This window comes from Vombatus ursinus, unplaced genomic scaffold (genome assembly GCF_900497805.2).
Source record: "Vombatus ursinus unplaced genomic scaffold, bare-nosed wombat genome assembly UNPS02014735.1, whole genome shotgun sequence".
NCBI lineage: Eukaryota > Metazoa > Chordata > Mammalia > Diprotodontia > Vombatidae > Vombatus > Vombatus ursinus.
Window position 1 is genome coordinate 3,264,585 of NW_020954513.1, and position 23,476 is coordinate 3,288,060.

At 44.0% G+C, this 23,476-nt stretch overlaps 1 protein-coding gene across 1 annotated transcript in view; it reads left to right on the forward strand.

The window, feature by feature from the left end:
• Window positions 1–22,961, forward strand: part of ATP1B4 (ATPase Na+/K+ transporting family member beta 4) — a 38,494-nt gene extending 15,533 nt beyond the window's left edge. The window contains exons 3-8 of the mRNA XM_027861421.1: window positions 1,886–2,014; window positions 2,299–2,403; window positions 7,274–7,470; window positions 15,741–15,797; window positions 17,461–17,556; window positions 22,574–22,961. Of these exons, the coding sequence (XP_027717222.1) occupies window positions 1,886–2,014; window positions 2,299–2,403; window positions 7,274–7,470; window positions 15,741–15,797; window positions 17,461–17,556; window positions 22,574–22,735 (746 nt within the window). The 3' untranslated portion in view covers window positions 22,736–22,961. The remainder of the gene's footprint in view (window positions 1–1,885; window positions 2,015–2,298; window positions 2,404–7,273; window positions 7,471–15,740; window positions 15,798–17,460; window positions 17,557–22,573) is intronic.
• The last annotated feature ends 515 nt before the right edge of the window (window positions 22,962–23,476 follow it).

A 23,476-nucleotide genomic window follows, 5' to 3' on the forward strand; every position in this document is an offset into this window, starting at 1 on the left:
CAGAGCTGCCCATCATTTCCCCCACCCCTGAGCACAGACCTTTTCTTTGGAGTCCCTCAGCGTTTAGCATTCCCCACTCTACCCTAGGGGCAGACCCCATCCCAGGGCAAGTCAGCCAAGTCTAGGAGCCAGGCGACTCTCTCTTTCCCGCAGGGATTCACCTGAATGAAATCCCAACCCAAGCAGTTCTTTTATTTCTGTCTTCAGCCCCTTTCCTTCTCCCTCTATCTCTCTCTCTCTCACTTGGTGACTCCATCAGCTCCCATGGGTTCAATTATCATCTCTATGCAAATGATTCCCAGCATAATTTATCCAGCCTCGTCTGTCTCCTGAGCTCCAACCCCACCCCCCACCAGCTGCCTATTAGATAGTTCCAACTGGATGACCCGTAGACATCTCCAATTCAACACGTCCAAAACAGAATTCATTATCTTTTCCCCTAAACCCTCCCCTTTCCTAAGCTTCCCCTCACCCTCTTTTTTTTTTTTTGAGGATGCCACCATCTTCCCAGGCCCTCGAGCTTGAAACGTTGGATTCATTCCTCACTCTTCCCAGGCCCTTGGCCCATGTGTTCAATGTCTTGCTAGGTCTTGTTGATTTGGCCTCCACCACATCTGTAGCATCTGCCTTTCCCTTCACTCACAGAGCCACGGCTTGAATTCAAGCCCTCAGCATCTCTTGCCTGGAATCTTGCAATAGCTCTGATCCTATGAAGCCGCCTTTTCCCCTCCTCTCCAGTCCATCCCATACACAGGTGCTCAACTGATAATCCTAAAGCCCAGTCTGTCCATGGCACTCCCCTACTCAAAAACTTTTCTTGTCTTCCTGTTCCCTCCAAGCTTAAACACAAACTCTTCTGGCATTTAAAGCTCTTCACAGCTGACTGGACGCAGCCTGGCGCAGTGGGCAAAGCACTGGACATGAGTCAGGAAGGCCTGGATTCAAATCCCACCTCAGATACTTACTAGCTGTATGACCCAGAGCAAGTCACTTAACCAGCCTGGCTCTCAATTATCTTATCTGTAAAATGAGGGAGTTGGGCTCAATGATCTCTAACGCTTCTTGGAGCTCTAGATCTTGAATTTTATGGTCCTATCTTTCCAGGTTTGTTGCCCATCATTCTCCTTCATGCAGTCTACAATCCAGCCATATTGGTTTCCTTGCCGTCCCCTGTACATGACAGTCCCTCTCCCATCCGTATGCCTCTGCCAGGCTGTCCAGAATGCTTGGAATGCCCTCCCTCCTCACCTCCAGAGCAATTCCTACTCCAGGAAGCCCACCCTGATTTCACCCTGCCTCTGACAAACAGCTCGGTCACTTTCACCTGGGGAAGTCACTTTCACCTGAGGAAGTCACTTTCACCCTCAGTGCTCTAGGCAATTCTCCATGGAGATGGGTTCCCATTTGCGTGGGGAGAAGGAACTCCCCGCCTGGGGCTCAGTAGTCAAGTGAAATCCCACATCTTGTCCCTCTCCCCTTTCTTGAGAATATCTCTACTTGATCCCATCCTGTTTCCCCTTGAAATCAGGGGCTGCTTCATTTGTATCCTTAACGCTTAGCACAGTGCCTGGCACAGAATATGCACTTCTGAAATGTATTTTGATTGAGTCATTGACTGATTAAAGAGGAAAAGTACAAAGGTGACCTTCGGGTAGGGCTCTGTTCCCAAATGATCACAGATTCCGAATGAATGAGATCTTCCAGAATGAGGATTTAGCAGCCACTGGTGGGGCGGAGGGTTGGGGAGCGGGCCCATGGATCCCATAGACCCATGGTCTTAAGTGGACAAGGGAGTGCGGGCTTTTCTTATTTCAGAGCTGCTGGGTCTAGGAGGTGGAGATTTGGGGGAGACCCTGACCCATTCTTCTTTTGGCTCCTACTACAGGTCTGATTTTATTCTTCTACCTTCTCTTTTATACCTTCCTGGCCGGGATGTTCGCTCTGTGCATGTATACCATGTTGCTGACCATCAGCCCTTACATCCCGACCTACAGGGATCGAGTGAGTCCCCCTGGTAAGTGAGTCCCCAAGGCCAGTGCCAAGGCCATCCTGCACCACTGTCTCAAGGCTGTCTGCACCACTTGGCCAGCCTCTGCTCCCTATCAGCTCTTCCCGGCAATGACTTAAGGATGCAATTATTAAGAAGGAATGTAAAATGGAACTCGGCAAATGGTGGTCCATTTCATTTTGATTGCCTGGGGTGGGGGAGGAAATGGTTTCATGGGAATAGAGATTCATCTTTAAAGGGCTTGGGACTGAGCCTGGGTTAATCTAAGCAAGGTCCCTTTCCCTTGCCAGGAGTTATGATCAGGCCCTACACATCCACCTTTGCCTTCAACTTCAATGTATCGCAACGTAGCACGTGGGTTTCTTATGTGGATAGCTTGCATCACTTCCTTCAAGGTAAGTTTATCATCCAGATGGGGAAGATGGGAAAAGTGCCCAGGCAGGTAGAGGGTTACCCTCTGAGCTCCCTTCCAGCTTGGACCAAGGTTAGTTAGAAGGGGCAGGACTAATAATCATGCCCATTTGGATTTCATTTGTGTTTCACGGCAATCCAGTGAGACAGGTAATACTCTCAAGTATTTTAAGGCCCTGATGGGGCTTAGGCTTTCATCTCTCTGCTAATATTCCCTGCAATACTTTACATTATGACCCGACCCTGCCTGACCTTACTGTGTACCTCTTATCCATGCCCTCCCAGAAGTTCAACCACCACGTTGGGTCACCCAACGTGGTAGAGACCTTCCTCTATGTCTCCTGACATCCTGAGGATACCAGTGGGGCATCTGAGCTATCAACAGGTCACCTCTCACCATGTGACCAGAACATCTTCATTTTTGTTCATACATTTCCTTGACAGTATCCTTTGCTCCCGTTTTTTCCCCCCAAAGTAGCACAGTGAGAAGAACACTGGCAGTGGAAGCAGAAGACCTGGATTCAAATCCCTGCTTACTGCCTGTGAGACCTTGGGCAAGTCCCTTCCCTTTTCTGGGTCCCAATTTCCTTATCTGGAAAATGAAGAGGTTAGCCTAAATGATCTCTAAGAGCCCTTCTGACTCTGGATCCATGCTCCCATGATCCCAAGTGACCTTGAGAAAGTCACCTCCCTGGGCCTCAGTTTCTTCATCTGGAAAATGGGGAGATTGGATTAGATGGCCTCTAACATCCTTCTAGCTTTAGGTCTATGACCCGACTCTATGTGTGATCTATGTGAGTCCTTAGTTTTCTTACCTGGAAAATGAGAGGCTTGAACTAGCTGGCCTCGGAGGTCCCTGCCAACTCCATGCCCATGTGCCTCTCCTACACCCTCTAGGTGACACTTATTTTTTTTTGGCTAGGCAATGGGGTTAAGTGACTTGCCCAGGGTCACACAGCTAGTGAGTGTTTTGTGTCTGAGTCAGATTTGAACTCAGGTCCTCCCGAGTCCAGGGCTGGTGCTCTATCCACTGCAGCGCCACCTAGCTGCCCCTATGTGGTACTTAATTTTAATTTCTTGGGGACCATTGTTTCATGTTTCACAGACAGACAACACCCAGTAGGAAACTAGGATGAAAAGATAGGCCTTTGTTTCTGGGTGGTACTACAGGCATCATTATCCCCATTTTTAAGACAAAGAACCTGGGGCCTGGGAGATACAGTGAGATACCCATGATCATACAGCTAGTAAGTATCAGAGGTGGAATTTGAATCCAGGACTTTCCTGAGCAGGGTTTTTTTTTTTCCACACTGACACATTTTGGAAGGAAGACAGATCATTTCTCAGGACTAGAGACTTTCCATGGAGAGAGCTAGTATTTGTCCTTCTTGGCATATCTGAGACCAATAGCACAGAAGGGCCGGAGACCCTGATTTAAGCATTGTGCCCCTAAATGTGTCAGTTGAAATTAGGGTTAGAATCATTGGTTCCATCTCTCTGGGCCCTCTAGAGGATCAACCATTGGTAGTTAAGATAAGCAAATAATACAGTGGTTGTATTTACTGAACCATCAATTTTCTTAATAGAGGGAGCTGGGTGGCTCAATGGATAGATCACTGGGCCTGCAGTCAGGAAGATCTGAGTTCAAATCCTGCCTCAGACACTACTAGCTGTGTGACCCTGGGCAAGTTACTTAAACGTGGTCTCAGTTTCCTCATCTGTAAAATAGGGATAATAAGAGCATTCACTTCCCAGAGACATGAGGATCAAATGAGATATCTGTCAAGCTCTTAGTACAGTGCCTGGCACACAGTAGGTGCTTAATAAATGCCTGTTTTCTTCCTTCCTAACAAAGAGGGCAGAGAACTATAGATCTTCAGAGCTGGGGAGGCCGTTAGAGCACAAACAGTCAGGGCTAGGAGGGACCTTGGGGACGTCCCAGTGACAGAAGATTGTTGGGTTGCTGCAGTGGTGACCGCACAGTTTTCATCCTTGTTACTCAATTTCAGCCACTGGCCAATCAGATGATGAGCCTGAGAGCAGAAATCAGAAGGGGAAAGCCAGTCAAATGAGTTTAACTGTCTTAACATGGCTGGAGAGAGGCACTGTGGTAGAAAAGGCACTGCACTGGGCTGAGCCAGGTTTGAGACCCAGCTTTGCATGACCTTTGTATGACCAGGGTCATAATATGCCCTTGGGCAAGTTTCTGAGCCCGAACCTAGTTCTGAGCTTGATTTTCTGTTTACGCAATGAGGAGCTCAGAGTAGAAGCAACATAGAACAGTGGAAATGTACTGGCTATGTATATAGTCAGAGGGCTTGGGTTCAAATCCCATGACTTATGCTTATTATTTGTCCAAATCACTCCACTCCTTTCCTCAGTGGTAAGGTAACAAGGGTGGGGGCAGCTAGGTGGCACAGTGGATAGAGCACCAGCCCTGGAATCAGGAGGACCTGAGTTCAAATTTGACCTCAGACATTTGACACTTAACTAGCTGTGTGACCCTGGGCAAGTCACTTAACCCCATTGCCTAGCCAAAAAAAAAAAAATAATAAATTAAATAAATAAATAAAAGATGACAAAGGTGGACTAGACGGCGTCTGATGGCCCTTCCAGCTTGAGATGTGTGTCCCATATAATGATTCGAATACTGGATGTTGAGTCAAAAAGTTATGGGTTCAAATCCTGTCTCTAACACTCTATAACCACAGACAAGGTACTTCTCCTCTCTGCCTCTGTTTCCTCAGCTGTAAAAAGAGGAGGTTAGACTAGATGGCTTCTGAAGTTCTTCTAGCTCGAAATTCATGATCCTGTGGTCCTAAGTTACTAACCTCCCTGGGCCTCAGTTTCCTCCTCTATAAAATGAGAGGGCTGGACTAGACAGTCTTTGAGCTGCCTCTCAGCTATAGAGCTCAGATGGTCTCTAACGTTCTTTGCAGCTCCAATACTTTATGAATTTCTGGGAACAACTGTAAGCAACAGGACAGCTGTTGAGAGGGGACGGCCAAAAGGAACAGGTCTCAGAAACAGCAGAGGATCAGTTTCATTCCCATGAGGCTCTGGGGTTTTGCAATAAGGGTCAGGCCCATGTCATATTATTTTTAGTGGAAATACCTCAAGAGGAACAATAAGTATGTGACTTCAGCTTCTATTTCAAAAATTATTTATGTGAACATAGTTGTTTTTCTAAAAAAGACCAGGGGGGAAAAAACATCCTTAAACTGAATGTAGCTTTGTTTAACAAAAAAAATTGTGCAGCTATAAACAGAAGCTGATTTCCATTTTCTAAGGGGACCCTGTTAATATCAAATCCAACGAACAAATGGTCTAGCCCCGGAGTCGGGGCAGTCCGTTGTTAGCTTTAGTTCTGACCCACTATAAGCATGCAGCCTGACCAGAAAGAAGCGTGAAGGGACTGGCCCAAAGATGGGGGTGGTGAGTGGGTCTGAGTGATACCCAACATCTGGAACAGGAATACTGAAAAAGGAGCCAGTGAGGTTAATGATGTTCAGAGATCCAGCTGAGGGGCATCTAACATGCCAGGAAACCCCGGTAATGGGCTCCACTTTCTTGCTCCCATTCTAGATGTTGCAGATCCAGCCACCCTCCAGACCAAGGGAAGAGGAAATGAAACCTTAAGAGTCTCAGTTTTCTTATCTTTAAAATGGGGAAGGGAGGGTCTCAGTAGCACTAGCTGCCTTGCAAGGATATTATGAAGATGAAATGAAAAAGTGGAGATAAAAAGCACTAAGGCAAATTGTAAAAATGCTAAGTACATAAGAGAGTAGCAAGTGATAGGGTAGAGAAAGTAGCCCCAGCATAGGGAAGACCGAAATTCAAGGCCCATCTCAGACACATACTGGCTGTGAGACCCTGGGTAAGTCTCTTAACTCTCAGTACCCCAGGCATACCTCTAAGGTGATAACTTTCAGAGGCATGTCAGCCTGCCCTGTTAAAGGGACTTTCCTCATTGGAAATGAAATCACAGGTCTGGTCCCATCCTATTATTATTTAGTGTTGTTATCATTTTTATTACTATTATCACCATGGCATAATAGCTAGCCAACCTCAAAATTAAGACCTGAATTCAATCTCACCTCCGATATATCCTAGCTACGTCACCCTGGGCAAATAAATCACTCAACCTCTCACTGTACCAGGCAGCTCTCTCTGACTATAAATTGAAAAGAAGGTGTCAGTCTGCATTAGTGCCGGGAGTTTCTTCACCTGGGAACTCCTCCCAGCAATAAAATCCCAAATCCAGTCCAAACAAACTCTTACAGATCAGCTATGGGTGGGGGTGGGAATAGGTTACCTTGGAGCTCCCTTTGAACGCCAGGATTCTATTTATTATAATATATTATATATCATTATATACTGAATGCCTGTATTATTGTAACACCTCCTCAACTGCCTAGCCATGATTAATTTCTGTTTTCAAAACCCATTGATTGAACATCTGCTGTGTGATCCGCCCTCTGGAGGCAGAATTACACCAACCCAGCCCTGTGGGCCTGGGGGAAGCCTCAAAGAAAAGCTACCAGGGCCATAGGCTCCTAGATCTTGAGCTGGAAGGCAATGCAGAAGTCAGTTAGTCGAATCCCAACAGTGTCACAGATGAGATTGGATCCTAAGAATTGTCATTTCAGAGCTAGGGCTTTCTACCACGTGGCATTACCTGTTGCTTGATTGACTGATTGGGGGCGGAGGGGGGAGTGAGGAGAGGGAGTTGGTGGAGAGCGCTGAATGCATGACTGCTGCTCCCAGAGCCCAAGGTGGAAAGCTGCTTGAAAGGAGCCTGGAGGGAGGCCTGCCCACGGCGCCAGCCTCAATTTATCCTCCCTCTGACTACAGCATATAATGACAGCATTCAAGATGAAAAGAATATGAACTGCACTCCCGGGCAGTATTTCATCCAGGAGGGAGCAGAGGACAAAGAAAAGAAAGCTTGTCAGTTCAAGCGCTCATTTCTGGGGAACTGTTCTGGCCTCCACGATCCAACGTTTGGCTATTCCACCGGGCAACCTTGTGTCCTTTTGAAGATGAACCGGGTAAGGTCTGCCTATGGCAAGGTTCTTGCTGCTCCCAGAGTCATCAATGAAAAGAGAAGGAGCTTCAGAGCTCTGGTGCCCTATGCCTCTGTCTACACCTGGGGTGGGGAACCTGTGACCTTGAGGCCACAGTCCTGGATTCAAATTCCACCTCTTAATAAAAGGATTTGTTCTGTGAAGTTTGGATTCAGTTAAAGGACTGCACTTGAGGACTTAGAGGGCCACATGTGGCCTCAAGGCTACAGGTTCCTCACCCCTGGTCAACATACTCGATGCACGTGGCCATTTCTCTTGAAGGTAGCAGCCAGCTCAGTCAAAGCAAATTTTGTCTTTGAGCCCACACATTCCACTCTTGGCACCCATCATATGTTTTTCTTTCTCTCAAAAATTTTTGAATGATAAATTTTATTTTAACACCTAATGCAATACTTCAGCATATTTTCAATTGAATACCCCAGAATGTAATATAATCCCTGAAAACAGTTGAGTAAAGCAATATAAAAGAATGAGTAAGATTGAATACATGCAATAATAAGATTGCAAAGTGCTCTTATCTCTACTTTAAAAGGTAACTAGGTGGAACAGTGGATAGAGTGTTGGACTTGGGGTGTAAAAGACCTGAGTTCAAATTCTGTCTTAGACACTGAGTGTGTAATGCTGGGCAAGTCATTTAACCTGACTGACTCAGTTTCCTCATCTGTAAAATGAGGATAATAAACATCTTACTCTCAGGGTAGTTGTATGGATAAAATGAGATATTTGTAAAATGCTTACCAAACCTTCAAATGCTATTTAAATGCTAGCTATTATTGTCACTTTGTTTATGAAAGGGGGGTGCAGATAGCATGGTAGGGTACTTAGAAAACCCCAGGGAATCATCAAAGAAACTAATCACAATGAATAACAGCTTCAGCAAAGTAGTAGGATATAAAATAAAGTCACAAAAATGAATAGCATTTCTATATAGTACTAACAAAGACCAGAAAGAAATGAGAAATTCCATTCAAAATAACCACAAAATGCATTAAGTATCTGGGAGTTAAGTATCAAGACACTTGCAAGATTTATGCAGGGGGTCTCAAAAGTCTTAGTGCTGTTTTAAGCTATTAGAGCTTAATAGTTTTAAGCTATTAAACTGCACTAAGACTTTTGAGACCTCCTGTATAAAACTATAAAACATTCTTTACAGAAATAAAGACAAATAATTGAGGGGATAGTGTTCATGATTGGGTCATGCTAATTAATATAAGAAAAATGATGAAATTATCCAAAGTAATTTACAGATTTGGCACTCTGCCAATAAAGTCGCTGAGGGAATGCTTTAAAGAATGAGACATGATAATGACATTAATTTGGAGGAATAAGAGGCTAGAATTTCAAGTGAAAATTTTAAAAAGTAGGAATAAAGGAAGTACTAGTTCAAAAATAGAAAAAAATAGATCAATGGAACAGACTGAATAAGCAAGAGCCAGAAGCCATTGAAAGCAGTAGTACCCGGTTTGATAAAACCCGAGAATACAAATTACTCTTTACTTGAGAAGAACTGTTGGGGAAACTGGAAAGCAGTTTAGCAGTAATTGGGTTTATTTATTTACTTGTTAATCTGAACTTGGCGATAACAGACAAACATGAGCATTTGCATAAACACAAAATAGAAAGAGAGGGTTGACCATAAAATCGTGAATCCCTATTATGTAATAGCTTACATTTTTAAAAATAATATAATAAATTCAACACATTAGTTTCTAAGCCAACCTGCTTGTCTACATCTCCCTCAGAATGTCCTATTCTCTTCTGTGCTTTTTCTCTTTAAATACTACAATGACCCCTTCTCTTTCTTGTTTAGTTAAAAATTCTCCCTAATTTCCTCCAAATTAAAAAAAAAAAAACATTAGTAACAAATAGGCTTAATCAAAACAAATTCTCACATTGGCCATGTTTGAAAAGAGTTCCAAATTTTTCTGTCAGTCATTGGATAACATGTTTCATCACTGATCCTCAGAAATAGTGGGCTTTTTTCAGTTGTTTTTCAGTCATGTCTGACTCTTCATGACCCCTTTTGGGGGGTTTTCTTGGCATAGATACTGGAGTGGTTTGTCATTTCCTTCTCCAGCTCATTTTGCGGATGAAGAAACTGAGGTAAGCAGGGCTAAGTGACTTGCCCAGGGTCACACAGCTAGTAAGTATCTGAGGCTGGATTTGAACTCAGGGAGATGAGTCTTCCTGACTCTAGACCCAGCACTCTATCCACTATAGCGCCACCTGGCTACCCCTAGAAGTAGTGGTTGGTCATCAGCAATTAGATTTAGGCTAACATCTTACACCATACACAACAATAAACTTCAAATAAACATAGACCTGACTACAAAAGGTCACCCTATACAAAATTCAAAGAGAATGAAAGGGGGTGCCTTTCATAATTATGGCTAGGGGGAAATTTCTTAACCAGGTAAGGGATGGAGATGACCATAAAATACAAATTAGAAAACTTTGATTATATACACACACACAGAAAGCTTTTACATGAACAAATCAATATAGTTAGAAAAGAAAAGAAACTGTTAAGGGGAGGGACCTTTCATCAAATATCACTGATAAAAATATATCTGAGCTACATAGGAAATTAATACAAATATATTAGACCAAAGGCCATTCCCTAATAAAAGTGTTCAAAGGCTATGAACAAATAATTCTCAAAAGAACTGCAAATTATCCACAGCCATATGAAAACAGGCTCCTAATTATTAATAATAGGAGAAATACAAATCAAGATGGCACTGAGAGTTCATCTCATGCCTTGCAAATTGGCAAAAAATGGGAACAATCTATGTTGAAGGGGCTTTTGGGAGGCAAGCACACTAACAAACCGTTATGGAGCTGAGTTTTGGTCAAACCCTTCTGGGTAACAATGAAATAAGGAATTAAACTGTCCATACCCTTTGACCCAGCAATCCCCCTACTGAGTATATTCCCCAAGGAGGTCAAAGACATAAAGAAAGGCACCATATGTACATCAAAATATTTATAGCAGACTTCTTGTGGTAACAAAGACCTGGAAACAAAGGAGGTGGCTAGCCCTTGAGGAAATAGCTAAATTGTATCTGAATGGAGTGGAATATTATTTTTGAGCAAGAATATTTGTTTAAATTGATGCTGAGTGGAATAGGCAGAAATAGAGGAACAGTTTACAAAATGACTACAATTGATGTAAATGAAAAGGTCACCCAAAGGAAGCTCCACTCCTCAGAGAGTTGCAATGGAAGATACCTGGAATGGAATGTTATAATGTGTTGTCAGGCACAGTTACTCAATGGAGCAGTTTTGTCAACTGCTTTTCTTTGTCAGGAGGGTTCAATTCCAGGGGATGGTGAAGGAGGGGGTGAGTTTCCAAAAATGACCGTAACGTAAAGAGGGAAGGCACCAATAATGCTTTAAAAGAATAGGTGTGTGCTTTATAAATTGCTGCCAATGTTGTCCTTTTAAAGAAAAATCCAAGTTTTGTTGCTGCTTAAAATGATCTTCATTCACATAGTTGTAGTCATTGTATACAAGGTGTCCCAAAAGTCTCAGTGTAGCTTTAAGCTATTAAAATGTAAAATTGCACTGAGACTTTTGGAATGTTCTGAGCGTTGTTCTTTGGGTTCTCCTTTGTCCACTTTGTAGCACTTCATATAGTTTTTCTCCTATTTGTGGATCCTTCTACTAAAATCAATCCATGATCTCATTAAAATGGACTAATCTCCAAAGATACAGATTACAATGCAATTCTCCCTTCCTATCCTGTGCCACTCTTGTTAATGTCTTCCCAAAAGTACATGAACATTCCACCCAATGTATATTTGATTATATTCATAGAGGAGGTACGCGGTACAGTGAAAGGAACATTGGCTCTGAAGTCAAGACGACATCTGATGCCATCTCTGATGCTTACTTACTTATGTGACCTTGGGCAAGTCACTTTCCCTTCTTAATCCTCAGTTTCCTCATCTGTAAAATGAAAGGGTAGGACTAGACAGTCTCTGAGGGCCCTTCTAGCTCTAGATCTATAATCCTATGTCTACAACCTCTAGAATATTTGAATCAGAATTTATTTGGCCATTCCCCAGTCACTGGACACAGTTTGCTTCCAACTTTTTTGCTCGAGGAGGTTACTGATAGCAAGAAATGACCAATCTGTGCTATAAATATTTTTGCACCAAGAAGTTATTTCATTAGACAGTCAACAAACATTTATTAAGTGCCTACTATGTACCAGGCACTATGTTAAGTGCTGGAGATGCAAAGAAAGGCAAACGATGGTACTTGCTCTCAAAGAGCTCACAGTCTAATGGAGGAGACAACCATGCAAACCACTATGTCCACACAAGATATAGACTGGATAAATTAGAGATTTCTCAGAGGGAAGGCAATTCACATTGAGGGGACCCTGGAAAGGCTTCTTGTAGAAGGAGTGACATTAGCTTTGACTTGAAGGAAGCCAGGGAAACCAAGAGGTGGAGGTGAAGAGGAAGAGCATGCCAGGCATGGGGGGCTGCCAATGAAAATACACAAAATTGGGAAATGGAGTGACTTGTGGAAGGAATAGCAAGGAAGCCAGAATCACTGAATCATAAAGTACATGAGTTAGGTGTAAAAAGACCAGAAAGGTCAGAAGAGGTCAGTTTATAATGAGCCTTTATCTTTTTGAGGCAATCAGGGCTAGGTGACTTGCCCAGGGTCACACAGCTAATAAGTGTCTAAGGCTGGATTTGAACTCACGTCCTCCTGACTTCAGGGCCAGTGCTCTATCCACTGCAGTGCCACCTAGCTACCCCTATAATGAGTTTTAAAAGCCAAACAGAAGATTTTATAGTTGAGCCTGGAGTAATAGGGAACCACTGGAATTAATTGAATAGGAAGGTGACATGGGCAGATCTGTGCCATAAGAAGATCATTTTGACAGCTGAGAGGAGGATGGACTGGAATGGGGAGAGACTTGAGGCAAGGAGAGGAACCAGAAGGCTGATGTAACAGTCCAAGAGTGAGATGATGAGGGCCTGTGTCAGGGTGGTGGCAGTGTCAAAGGAAAGAAGAGGGAGTCCATTGGAGAGATGCTGCAAAGGTAGAATCCCCAGGACTTGGTTATGGGGGAGGGTAAGAAAAATGAGTCAAGGATGACACCTAGTTTTCAAGCCTAGGTAACTAAGAGGATGGTGGAGCTCTTGACAGTAACAGGGAAGTTAGGAAGAGGAGAGGATTTGGGGGGGGTGGGAAATGTGACAAGGTCCATTTTGGACAGGTTGAATTTAAGATGTCTAAAGAACTACCCCCCCAAAAAAGAGCTACCAGTTCAAGATGTTCCATAGGCAGTTGGAGATGTGAGACTGGAGGTCAGGAGAGAAGTCATGACTGGATAAAGAAAACTGGGAATCATAAGCATAGATATGATTGTTGAATCCATAGGAGCTGATGAGATCACCAAGTGAAATAATATAGAAGGAGAGGGCCTAGGACAAAGTCTTGGGGAATCTCCATACTTAGTAGTTTTGACCTGGATGAAGATCCAGCAAAGGAGATTGAGAAAGAGTGGTCAGACAGGTAAGGAGAGGAGAACCAGGAAAGAGAAGTGTCATGAAAACTTAGAGAGAAGAGAGTACAAAGGTGGTCAACAGTATCAAAAAGAGATCAAGAAGGATGAAGACCATTAGATTTGGCAATTAAGAGATCATGATAATACTGGAGAGAGCAATTTTGGTTGAGTGATGAAATTGGAAGCCTGACTGCAGAGAGTTAAGTGAATGAGAGGAAAGGAAGTAGAAGATTAAGTTCCATATGGCCTTCTCAGGGAGTTTAGCCACTAAAAGAAGGGATATAGGATGATAACTTATGGGAATGGGTGGAATGAGTGAGAATTTTTTGAGTATAGAGGAGAAATGGGCCTGCTTGTAAGCAATGGAAGCTGCCAATATAGAGAGAAAGATCTCAGATTAATGAGATCATGGGCATGATAAAGAAGGCCATCTGCTTGAGAGGACAGGATGGAATGGGGTCACTTTTGTGTGTAGAGGGGCTTGCGTTGTCAAGGAGAAAGGCCATCTTTTCATGTGATATAGGAGTGAAGGAGGAGATAATGGCAGAAGGCATCTGAGTGATGTAAGAAGAGGGAACTCTCAGAGAACATCCTCAATTTTTTCAGTGACATATGAGGCTGAGGAGAGGAGGCACCATTAAGGGTTTGAGGAGTGGAAGATTTGGAAAAGCTGTTGTGGGTGTTAGGATAGCAATTTGATTAGGGAGGTGTGAAAGGACTGCCTTGCTGCAGGGAGGGCCCAGTTGAGATTATACAACATAAATTTGTAGTAGATCCACTCAGCACTGTTTCATTATTTTCTCCAGCTGGTGAAGACAGAGGATGGTGGGAATGATCCAAGGCTGGAGCTTAGCACAGGAAGATTAGTGATAAGATAAGGGGGCAAGGGACTTCTATGTTGTCAATAACCTCCTCAAGGTATAAACGCAAAAGTGGGACTCCAAGGTCAAAAGATATGAACAATTGTATAATAACTTGTCTTCCATCATTCCAAACTGTTTTCCAAAATAGTTGTACCAATTCACAGCTCTACTAGCAGTGAATTAGTATGCCTCTTTTCCTGTTTTTTCATCAACATAGAATTTTTCCATGTTTTACTCTCTTTACCAATTTGATGGGTATGAAGTGATACCTCCCAGTACTAGAAAAGCCAGCTAAAGCAAAATAAGGAAAAGGAATGGGTGCTAGGCACCACCACAGGCAAAGCTAGGTAATAAGAAATCAATACGTCAACGGTTGGCCTGTGTGGGAGTCAATTGGCTCAGGGTCAGAGACAATAGGTTGGAGAGGCAGGATATGAACTCACGTCTTCCTGATTCCAGGTCCAACACACTTCTACCACATGCTGCCTGTCTGGATCACGAGAATAGTGATTATGATAGCAGCTGGCATTTACATAATGCTTTATAGCTTATGAAGATCCTTCCCGTACATTTTGCTCATGTGGTTCTCATGCATGAAGTAGATCACATTGATATCATCATTGTTCCCATTTCACAGATGAGGCCCCTGAGGCCCCGTGAAATGAAATGACTATCCTAGTCGCAAGGCTAGAAAGTAACAGAATATTTTAGTCTCAAGCCTCTGGGTCTTCCCATTCCACCACACCTGCTGGATGCTAAAGATGTACCAGGACAGATTGGGGAAATGTTAGGGCTAATCTCTCTTGTAACCCCCCACCCCCCACAAAGATATTAACTTTAACCCCAAGTTTTCCTGCTATAGGTCAGCTTCATGTACAATCACTGTGGAGGGGAGGACACAGGGCTGGAACACAGAGGCAGAGAGTCCAGAGCAAAGTTTCCACTCCTAGAAACATCACTAAGGTGTTACTGATAGAAGCACTTAAGCTAGAGGAGAAAATAATTCTCCCCAAATTGTCTGTCTTTCTTTTTCTTTTTTTCTTTCTTTTTTCTTTCTTTCTTTCTTTCTTTCTTTCTTTCTTTCTTTTTTCCTTTCTCCTTCCTTCCTTTCTTTTTCTATCTCTCTCTTTCTCTTCCTCCCTCCCTCCTTTCTTCCTTTTTTCTTTTTCTTTCTTTGCCTTCCTCCTCTTTTTCCTTCTTTTCCTTTCTTTTTTCTCCTCTCTTCCTTCTTTTCTCTCTCTTCCTTTGTGTTTTTTCTCTTTATTTCTCTTTCTTCTTTCCTTTCTCTTTCCCTCTTTTTTCTCTGCTTTCCTCTCTCCCTTCCTTCCTTTCTTTCCTTCCTTCTTTTCTCTGTCTCTTTTTTCTTTCTCTCTCTTTCTCCCTCTCTCCCTTCTTCCTTCCTTTTTCTCTTTCTTTGCTTTCCTTCCTCTCTTTTCCCTTCCTTTCCTTTCTTTTTTCTCTCCCTTCCTTTCTCTTTCTTCCATTGTGTTTTCCTCTTTATTTCTTTCTCTTTTTCTTCTTTCCTTTCTCTTTCCCTCTCTGCTTTCCTTACTCCCTTCCTTCCTCCATCCCTTCCTTCCTTCCTTTCTTTCCTTAGGATACAATTTGGGTAGGGGATCTATCCTCTGTACTTAGCATGTTCTATATATATTATACTTAATTATGTGCATGTGTTGAAACTAAAAACTCCTTGAGGGTAGGGACTACAGCTTATTTAATCTTTACATCTCCCCCAACACCAAGTATAGGACCCTACATACAGTAGGTGCTCAGTAAGTGTCTATGAAATTGATGTCCATTAAATTAAAGCTGGTTGTTGTTGTTTTTCCATTAAATAGATTGTAGGCTTTCATCCTGGCAATGGAGAACCTGTGAAGGTCAACTGCCACGTTCAGGTAATGTTTCTGTCAGACCCAACTTTGGTCCCAGAAAGCTTTGTGGGGAAAGTTGCCCTCATATATTACTAAAGGCCTTAATCGTGGTGCATTTGGGTAAAGTAATGTTCAGCAGTCCCCAGACTCATCTGGGCCCAGAACACTTCAGGGCTTAAAACATAGCAATGAACTCGCAGATGCTGGTCTGAGGATGGGAGTGGGAAATACCACGGACACAAAGGAAGACTTGGGTCACTTTGGAGCAAAATGAAGGAAATTAATTCTGTTTAACCCTGATTAGTCACTGGCCATATCAAACATTTGGAGTATACCATGATTTCTTAGTTAATATTTTAGAAAGAGAGGCAATAGCATGGTGTAGTAGATAGAGAGCTGACTTTACAGTCAAGACCTGGGTTTGAATCCTGCCACTGAAACACACTGGCTGCATGACCCTGGGCAAGTCACTTAACCTTCTCAGTACCCAGGCATCTAAGATGGAAAAGCTACTGAATAGGGGCCCATCTGCATTGGTAGAGTGAGTTTCCTCACCAGGAATTTTTTGAACCCTTAAAATGATTGAGGACTTCTCTCCAGAGCTTTGTTTATGTGTGTCCTGGTTATCAATATTTATGATATTCAAAATTAAAATGTCTTGGCATTATTATGAAAATGGTTTTGATCTCATAAACCTCCTGAAAGGGTCTCAGAGACCTCCAGAGGTTCCTGGACCATGCTTGGAGGAACACTCCACTCTGCTATATGTTGAAAGGGGTTCACATGTGGCAACGAATTGTAAATGGAGGGGATGCTCAGTAACTGAAGAATGTTGAACAAATTTTGGTAAATGACTGTAACGGAATACCATTGTGCTGTAAGAAGTGACGAAGGGGATGGTTTCAGAGAATCCTGAAAAGATTTACATGGACTGATACAAAGCAAAGTGAGCAGAACCAGGAGAACAATTTATGGAATGATAGCATTATTGTCACGACAAACACCTTTGAAAGACTTAAGAACTCGGAGCAAAACAATGACCCAACACAACTCCAAAGGACTCATGATGTATAATGCTATCCACCTCCAGAAAGAGAACTGACAGACTCAGAATGCAGATTGGAACATATTATTTTTCATTTATATTTTTTGCTTTATTTGGAACATGACTAAGAGAGACATATTTTGCATGACTTCATATGTATGATGGGTATCATATTTCTTGCCTTCTCCGTGGGAAAGGAAAGAGTGAAGGGAGGGAGAGAACTTGATACTGAAAATAAAAATTAAAAATTTGGCAGGGAGGGGAAAGGTGGTTCACAGAACAAAAAAAAACAAAACAAAACATTGAGAAAGGCTTGTGTGTTGGATAGGGCACTAGACCTGGAACAAAGAACACCTGGGTGTAAGTCCTGCCTAGGGAGCTTACTTCCTGTGACCCTCGGGCAAGTGACTTCACCTCCTTGTGCCTCTATTTCCTCATCTGAGATCCCTTCTAGCTCTATAGAGATCTAGGATCTTTTGTGGGAAATTGGGCAAATAGATTCGCCTCCCCATGACTCAGTTTCCTCAGCTGTAAAATGAAGGTGTTAGACTGATGGCCTCTGAGGTCCCTTCCAGCTTTAGAGCTGGGATCCTGGATCCACCAATTCATAAGCCAGTGCCCTGTTGGTTTTCTCCTCTTCAGAAAGGCAACAAGAGTGATCTCAAATCTGTGGGCTTCTATCCAGAGGCTGGCACGTTTGACCTGAGGTACTACCCCTACTATGGCAAGCTCACTCATGTAAGTACCAATCTCAGTTCTGTCTCCCCCACTCACTCCTGAAATGCTAACTACCAAAAGAGCCAAACTCTGATCACTGATGTCTGTGGGAGAAATAGGAGGGCCCCATAGCTTAGGACCCCCACTGGGGGCCTTTCTCCTTATTCATCTTTTATCCCCTCTCCCTTCTTCTTTCTCTGTCCTACTTCCCTCCCTCCATTTCCTTTTACCCAATTCAGTTCTACGAACTTGACTTCAAAGAGCTTACTTACTATTGGGGGAAGACAGTATGTCCACATATTTGTAAATACAAAATATATGTAATACGTAATCCTTGGAATTTAAGGAGAGGAAAAGCACTATCACCTGGGAGAACAAGGAAAGGCCTTGGGTGGAAAGTAGCACTTGAGCTAAGACTTGAAAGGAGCTCGGGGTTCTAAGAGGTGAGGGTGAGGAATGAGAGTATACTAGGCAGGAGGCACAGCTTGTGCAAAAGAAGGATGGCAGGAGATAGAATATCGTGTGCAGGGAGCACCAAGTGGGCCTGTTTGTTTGGCTAGAACATATCGCGCCTGAGGCGGAGTTGTGAAATCGACCTACAAAGATAGGTTAGAGCCAGGCTGTGAAGGGTTTTATCATGTCTAACAGACGAGTTTGTGTCTGATCCAAGGGCAGGCTAGTGACAGAGAACCATGCTTTAAGAAAGCAGCTGTGTAAAGGATGGATTGGCAAGGGAAGAGACTTGAGGCATAGAAAGAAGATTTCGAGGTCGTTGTTAATTCAAGTGGGAGATGGTGGCCGTCCTTCGTTCTCGAAGAGGATCAAAATGACATCACAACGGTGGAGTTAATGTACAGTGTGTCTGAGTGTGGCTGATCAGACCAATATGAGCTCAGAAGGTTCTACCACAGGTCGGGCACAAATAGTCCACGTGAACATTTGGAGTGGAGATGGCTCTAAATTTGCACATCTCACGTTTCTTTTGAGCTACTACAATTCTGCTTTGCTCATAGAACACTAGGGTGTTTGTGGTATGAGTGGAGAGGAGACCCTCACAAGACTATGTTGTGGGGTCGGTGCTCTAAGACTTAGCAACTGATGGGCTATGTGGGGGGGGAGGAGCCAAGGATGATGCCTCACTGGTGAATCTGGGTGACTGGAGGGATGGGGGTGCCCTTGCCAGAAATAGTGAAGTTCAGAAGAGGACCAGATTTGCGGGGAAAGATGAGTTCCATTACGGACGTGTTGATTTCAAGATGCTTGTCCATATAAAGACAGTCTAAAATAGTTGTTCAGAAAACTGCCCTCAGAGCAGAGAGGCACATACAAGTCCTGATTCTGTGTGACTGGGCAAGTCACCTAACCTCAGAGCCCTAGGAAATTCTGGAAGAGTCTGGGGTGCAGAACTGATACCTACATGCACTGGTATAGGAAAGTCCTCCCAGGGTGCTTCCTTCAACAGTAAAATCAAGACCCAGTCCTTATTCCCCTATTATGGGGCAGCTAGATGGCTCAGTGCTGGACTTTGGAGATAAGAAGACTGAGTTCAAATCCAGCCTCAGACACTTACTGAGACCCTGGACAAGTCACTTAACCTCTGTCTGCTTCGGTTTCCTCAACTAAAAAATAAAGATAACGATAGCATCTACCTTGCAGAGCTGTTGTGATGCTCAAATGAGATAATATTTGTGAAGCGCTTTGCACAATGCCTGGCACACAGTAAGTGCTTAATAAATGCTTATCTGCCCCTCCCCCAGCCTAGTGAGACATTCAGTTCACATTGTTCAAGAGGCAGTTTGGTGATGTGGGACTGGAAGCCAGTAGAACCCTCAGGACTGGATATATTGATTCAAATCAAGAGCCATCTCACAGAGATGGGAAGTCAATAGCAGTTGATGTCTCTGAGAAAGCACATAGAGAGAAGAGTAGATTGCCCTGGGGAACACCCACGGTTAAGGGGCAGGATATAGATGATAATTCAGCAAAGGAGCCATCAGACAAGGACGAGGAGGACCAAGAGAGGGTGATGTCATGAAGATGCAGAAATGAGATAGTAAATGTCCAGTTGGAAAGAGTGGTCCACCATTTCAATGCTGTGGACATCGCAAGGACGGTGAAGATTAAGAAAAAGCCATCAGGTTTTTAGATGAAGAGATTACTGGTAACTTTGGAAAGAGCATTTTCAGTAGTGTGAAGACGTTGGAAGCTAGAGGATTCCAAAGGGTTAAGTGATGAGAGGAGAAAAAAGGGAGGAACCTAGAACAGACAGATTTCTCAAGAAGTTTGGCAGTAGGACATAGGATGATAGCTTGAGGGGATGGTAGGATCTAGTGAGGCTTTTTTTAAGCACTTGGAGATCCTTTGACCCAGTGCTACTAATATTAGGTCTATCCCTCAAAAAAATCAAAGAAAGCAGAAAAGGGGCCATATATACACAAATTTTTATAGCACTTCTTTTTGTGGTAGCAAAGAACTGGAAACTGAGGGGTGCCCATCAATCAGGGAATGACTGAGTTGTGGTATATGTTTATGATGGAATACTATTGTGCTATAAGTAATGACTAAGGAAATAGTTTCAGAGAAACCTGACAAGACTTATATACTGATGCAAAGTGAAGTGAGCAGAACCAGGAGAACAACTATACAATAATAGCATTATTGAAATGACAACCTTAGAAGACTTAAGAACTCTGAGCAGTACAATGATCAACCAAGATTCCAGAGGACTCATGATGAAAAATGCTGATAGAGAAGTGGACTCAGGGTGCAAATTGAAACACATTTTTAAAAAATATGGCCAATGGAGGAATTTGTTTTGCTTGAGTCTATGTTTGTAACATGGGTTTTGTTTTTCTTTTCTTCTTAATTGGGGGGAGGGTAGAGATCGGAAGGTAAGAAAATGGATGTTCATTGATTGAAAAATAATTTTAATTTAATTTAAAAAAAAGGATGGGGGAGATCTGTGCATGTTTGTTGGGAAGAACAGAAGATACAGTAGATAGGGAGAGACTGAAGATCAGAGACAAGAGTCCATAGTAACACAGCAAGACTGTGTAGTGCCTTCTCAGGCATAAAAGAATTGAGGGGTCATGGACATGTTTTGATAGTTGGGAAATTAATCAAGTCAACAAGCATCTTACAAGTGCTTACTATTTGCCAGGCATTTACAAAAAGAAAAAAAAAGAGCTCATATACTATCAGAGAGACAGCAGGTACATCTATAAATGTATATAGACTAAGTATATTCCAGATACATACCAAGTAAAGGCACTTAGGTAGCCAAAGGTGGTTTAGGGGAGGAGGGCAATTGCAGTTGTGGGAGAGGAGAGGGATCAGAAGGAGCTTTATAGAAGGTGGTGTTTGAGCCTTCTGGCCATGGAGGTACTGCCAGGGAGATCAGGCTTAGGTAAATGTTACATCAATCAACCAATCAACATTTATTTAGTGCCCACTATATGCTAGGCAGGAGCAGCTAGATGGCAGTGGATAGACACTGGACCAGGCACCTTCCTAAGTTCAAATGTAGCCTCAGACACTTCCTAGCTGTGTGACCCTGGACAAGTCATTCCACCCTTTTTGCCTCAGTTTCCTTACCTGTCAAATGAGCTGGAGAAGAAAATGGCAAACCACAGCAGTATCTGTGCCAAGAAAACCCCCAAATGGGGTCACAAAAAGTCAGACACGACTGAACAATGACTGAACACATTCCAGGCACTGTGCTACACAGGAGGACAATAGGCAGCCGGGGGCAGGGAGAGGACCATGGAGGAACAGAATCAGGTCCTTGGGTCCCCAGAAGTGCAAGACAAAGGGAACAGGAGCCAGGACTGGGAGGTTCTGTCAGGCTCAGTTGTACCAAGGCCCAGTCTGGGATCCACTTAAAGACCTGTGATACCATGCTTCCATCCTTTGGCTTTGTTAGAAGAAAGACATGACAGAAAAGCTCAGGGAAAGGGATGGAATAGGAGAGAACAGGGCTCATCTCCCTGACTCTGATCACATATTGCTAGAAAAACCCTCTTTACAGGGGCAGCTAGGTGGCACAGTAGATAGAGCACTGGCCCTGAAGTCGGGAGGACCTGAGTTCAAATCCGGCCTCAGACCAAACACTTGACACATACTAGCTGTGTGACCCTGGGCAAGTCACTTAACTTCAACTGCCTTAAAAAAAAAAAACTCTCTTTACTGGAACGTGGGCTCCCACACAATAATCACACTGTGCATTGGAAATGCAACAAAGCACCCCTTACCCAGAGTGTTTCGAGAACAAGAGATTCTTGGAGAAATTTCCAGTTATGGGTGGGTTAAACCTGAAACTCCCTTCTGAGTAGAAATCTTTCTATAAAACGCCTGAACCCGCGGGAGGTAGTGTGGCGTGTTGTCTGGGAGTCAAGAAACCCCAGGTTCAAATCCTGCTTCTAAAGGTGTGACCTTGGCCAACTCACTCACCCTCCCTGGGCCTCAGTTTGTTCATCTGTAAAATGAGAGCACTACACTAGATGGCTTTGGAATTCCCTTCTAGCTCTGCAGCCAACATGCTGTGGTCTGATTGTGACTTTGGGACAGGCGCTTCATCACGGCTTCCTTGAGATCTCCTCTAGCTCTAGAGCTGATTCTATGGGTGACCTTGGACAAGTCCTTTAAGCACTCCAGACCTCAGTTTCCTCCTTTGTAAAATGAAGAGGCTGGGCTAGATGGCCTCTGAGGTCCCTTCCAGCTCTCGAATTAGGGCCCTAGGGGTGATTTTGGGCAAGTCCCTTCCCTTCGTTGGGCCTCAGTTTCCTCTTTTGTAAAATGAGGGGGCTGGGCCATTTAGGATGGATGCTATGACGTTATTTCCCTGCCTCAGTAAGCAGGGTCTTTCGATTGTGGCCTACAGATCCCGTAGGACCTTTTGCCCACCCTCCTGGCCATCACCAATCCCCGTCTAGGCCTGACGATGGAGATGGGTGGGTACTGGGTTCTGAACTGCGTGTACACTTAGCCTGCTGCTCCCCCTTCATTCTGATTCGTTCCTGAGCTCTCCTCCTGCCTGCAGGTCAACTACACATCCCCGCTGGTGGCTGTGCACTTCACGGAAGTGAAGAAGAATCGCGCCATGGTTGTGGAGTGTCAGCTGAAGGGCAAAAACATTCAAAACAACATCACCAACGACCGGTTCGTGGGCCGGGTGCTCTTCACGTTGAATATCGGCGGGTAGCTGTTTTGGCTTGGGTAGCCCCCACCCCCAGCGCCCTGATGGTTCCCTCACGTGCCACCACTAGCCACCACCAACCCCCCGCCCCCGTGGAGGACACAGTCACAGATCACTTAAGACAGAGAGTGCTCCATCACCTTGGATTTGGAAAGGTCACCCTGGTGACCCACAGATGGACTTCCATTTCCTTTTCTTCCACTTAATAAAGCAAGAACCACTTGTGCTGTTAGCGACCATGCCATAACATCAATACAGGCATGTGCCAAACCCAGGGTAGCCTTGAAGAAGGCTTTATCTTTGGAGAAAGCCCACGAGGGGGTAGCCTGGGGAAGGGGGAAGCAGGCCAGATCTGTAATCCAAGGCCTTGGTTTGAGTCTGTCTCTATCACTCAGAGCCCCATGGGGGGTTGAGGGGGGGGCGGGGCTCATGGGAGCTGCTAGACACAGAGGCAGCATGCCATGGTGATTAGGGTCCTGAACCTGGAAGATCTGGCGTCAAATCCCACCTCAAACACTTGTATCAGCTGTGTGACCCTGGGCAAGTCCTTTCCCCTGCCTTTATAGTTTCCTCCACTGTAAAATGAAGGAATTAGATTAGATTTAGCTCTCTGACGTCCCTTCCAGATCTGGATCTAGAAGCCTAGGTGTGACCCTGGGTAAGTCCCTTCCCTTTGATGGACCTCAGTTTCTTCCTCTGTAAAATGAAGGGGTTGGATTATATCTAGGCCTCTGGGGTCCCTTTCAG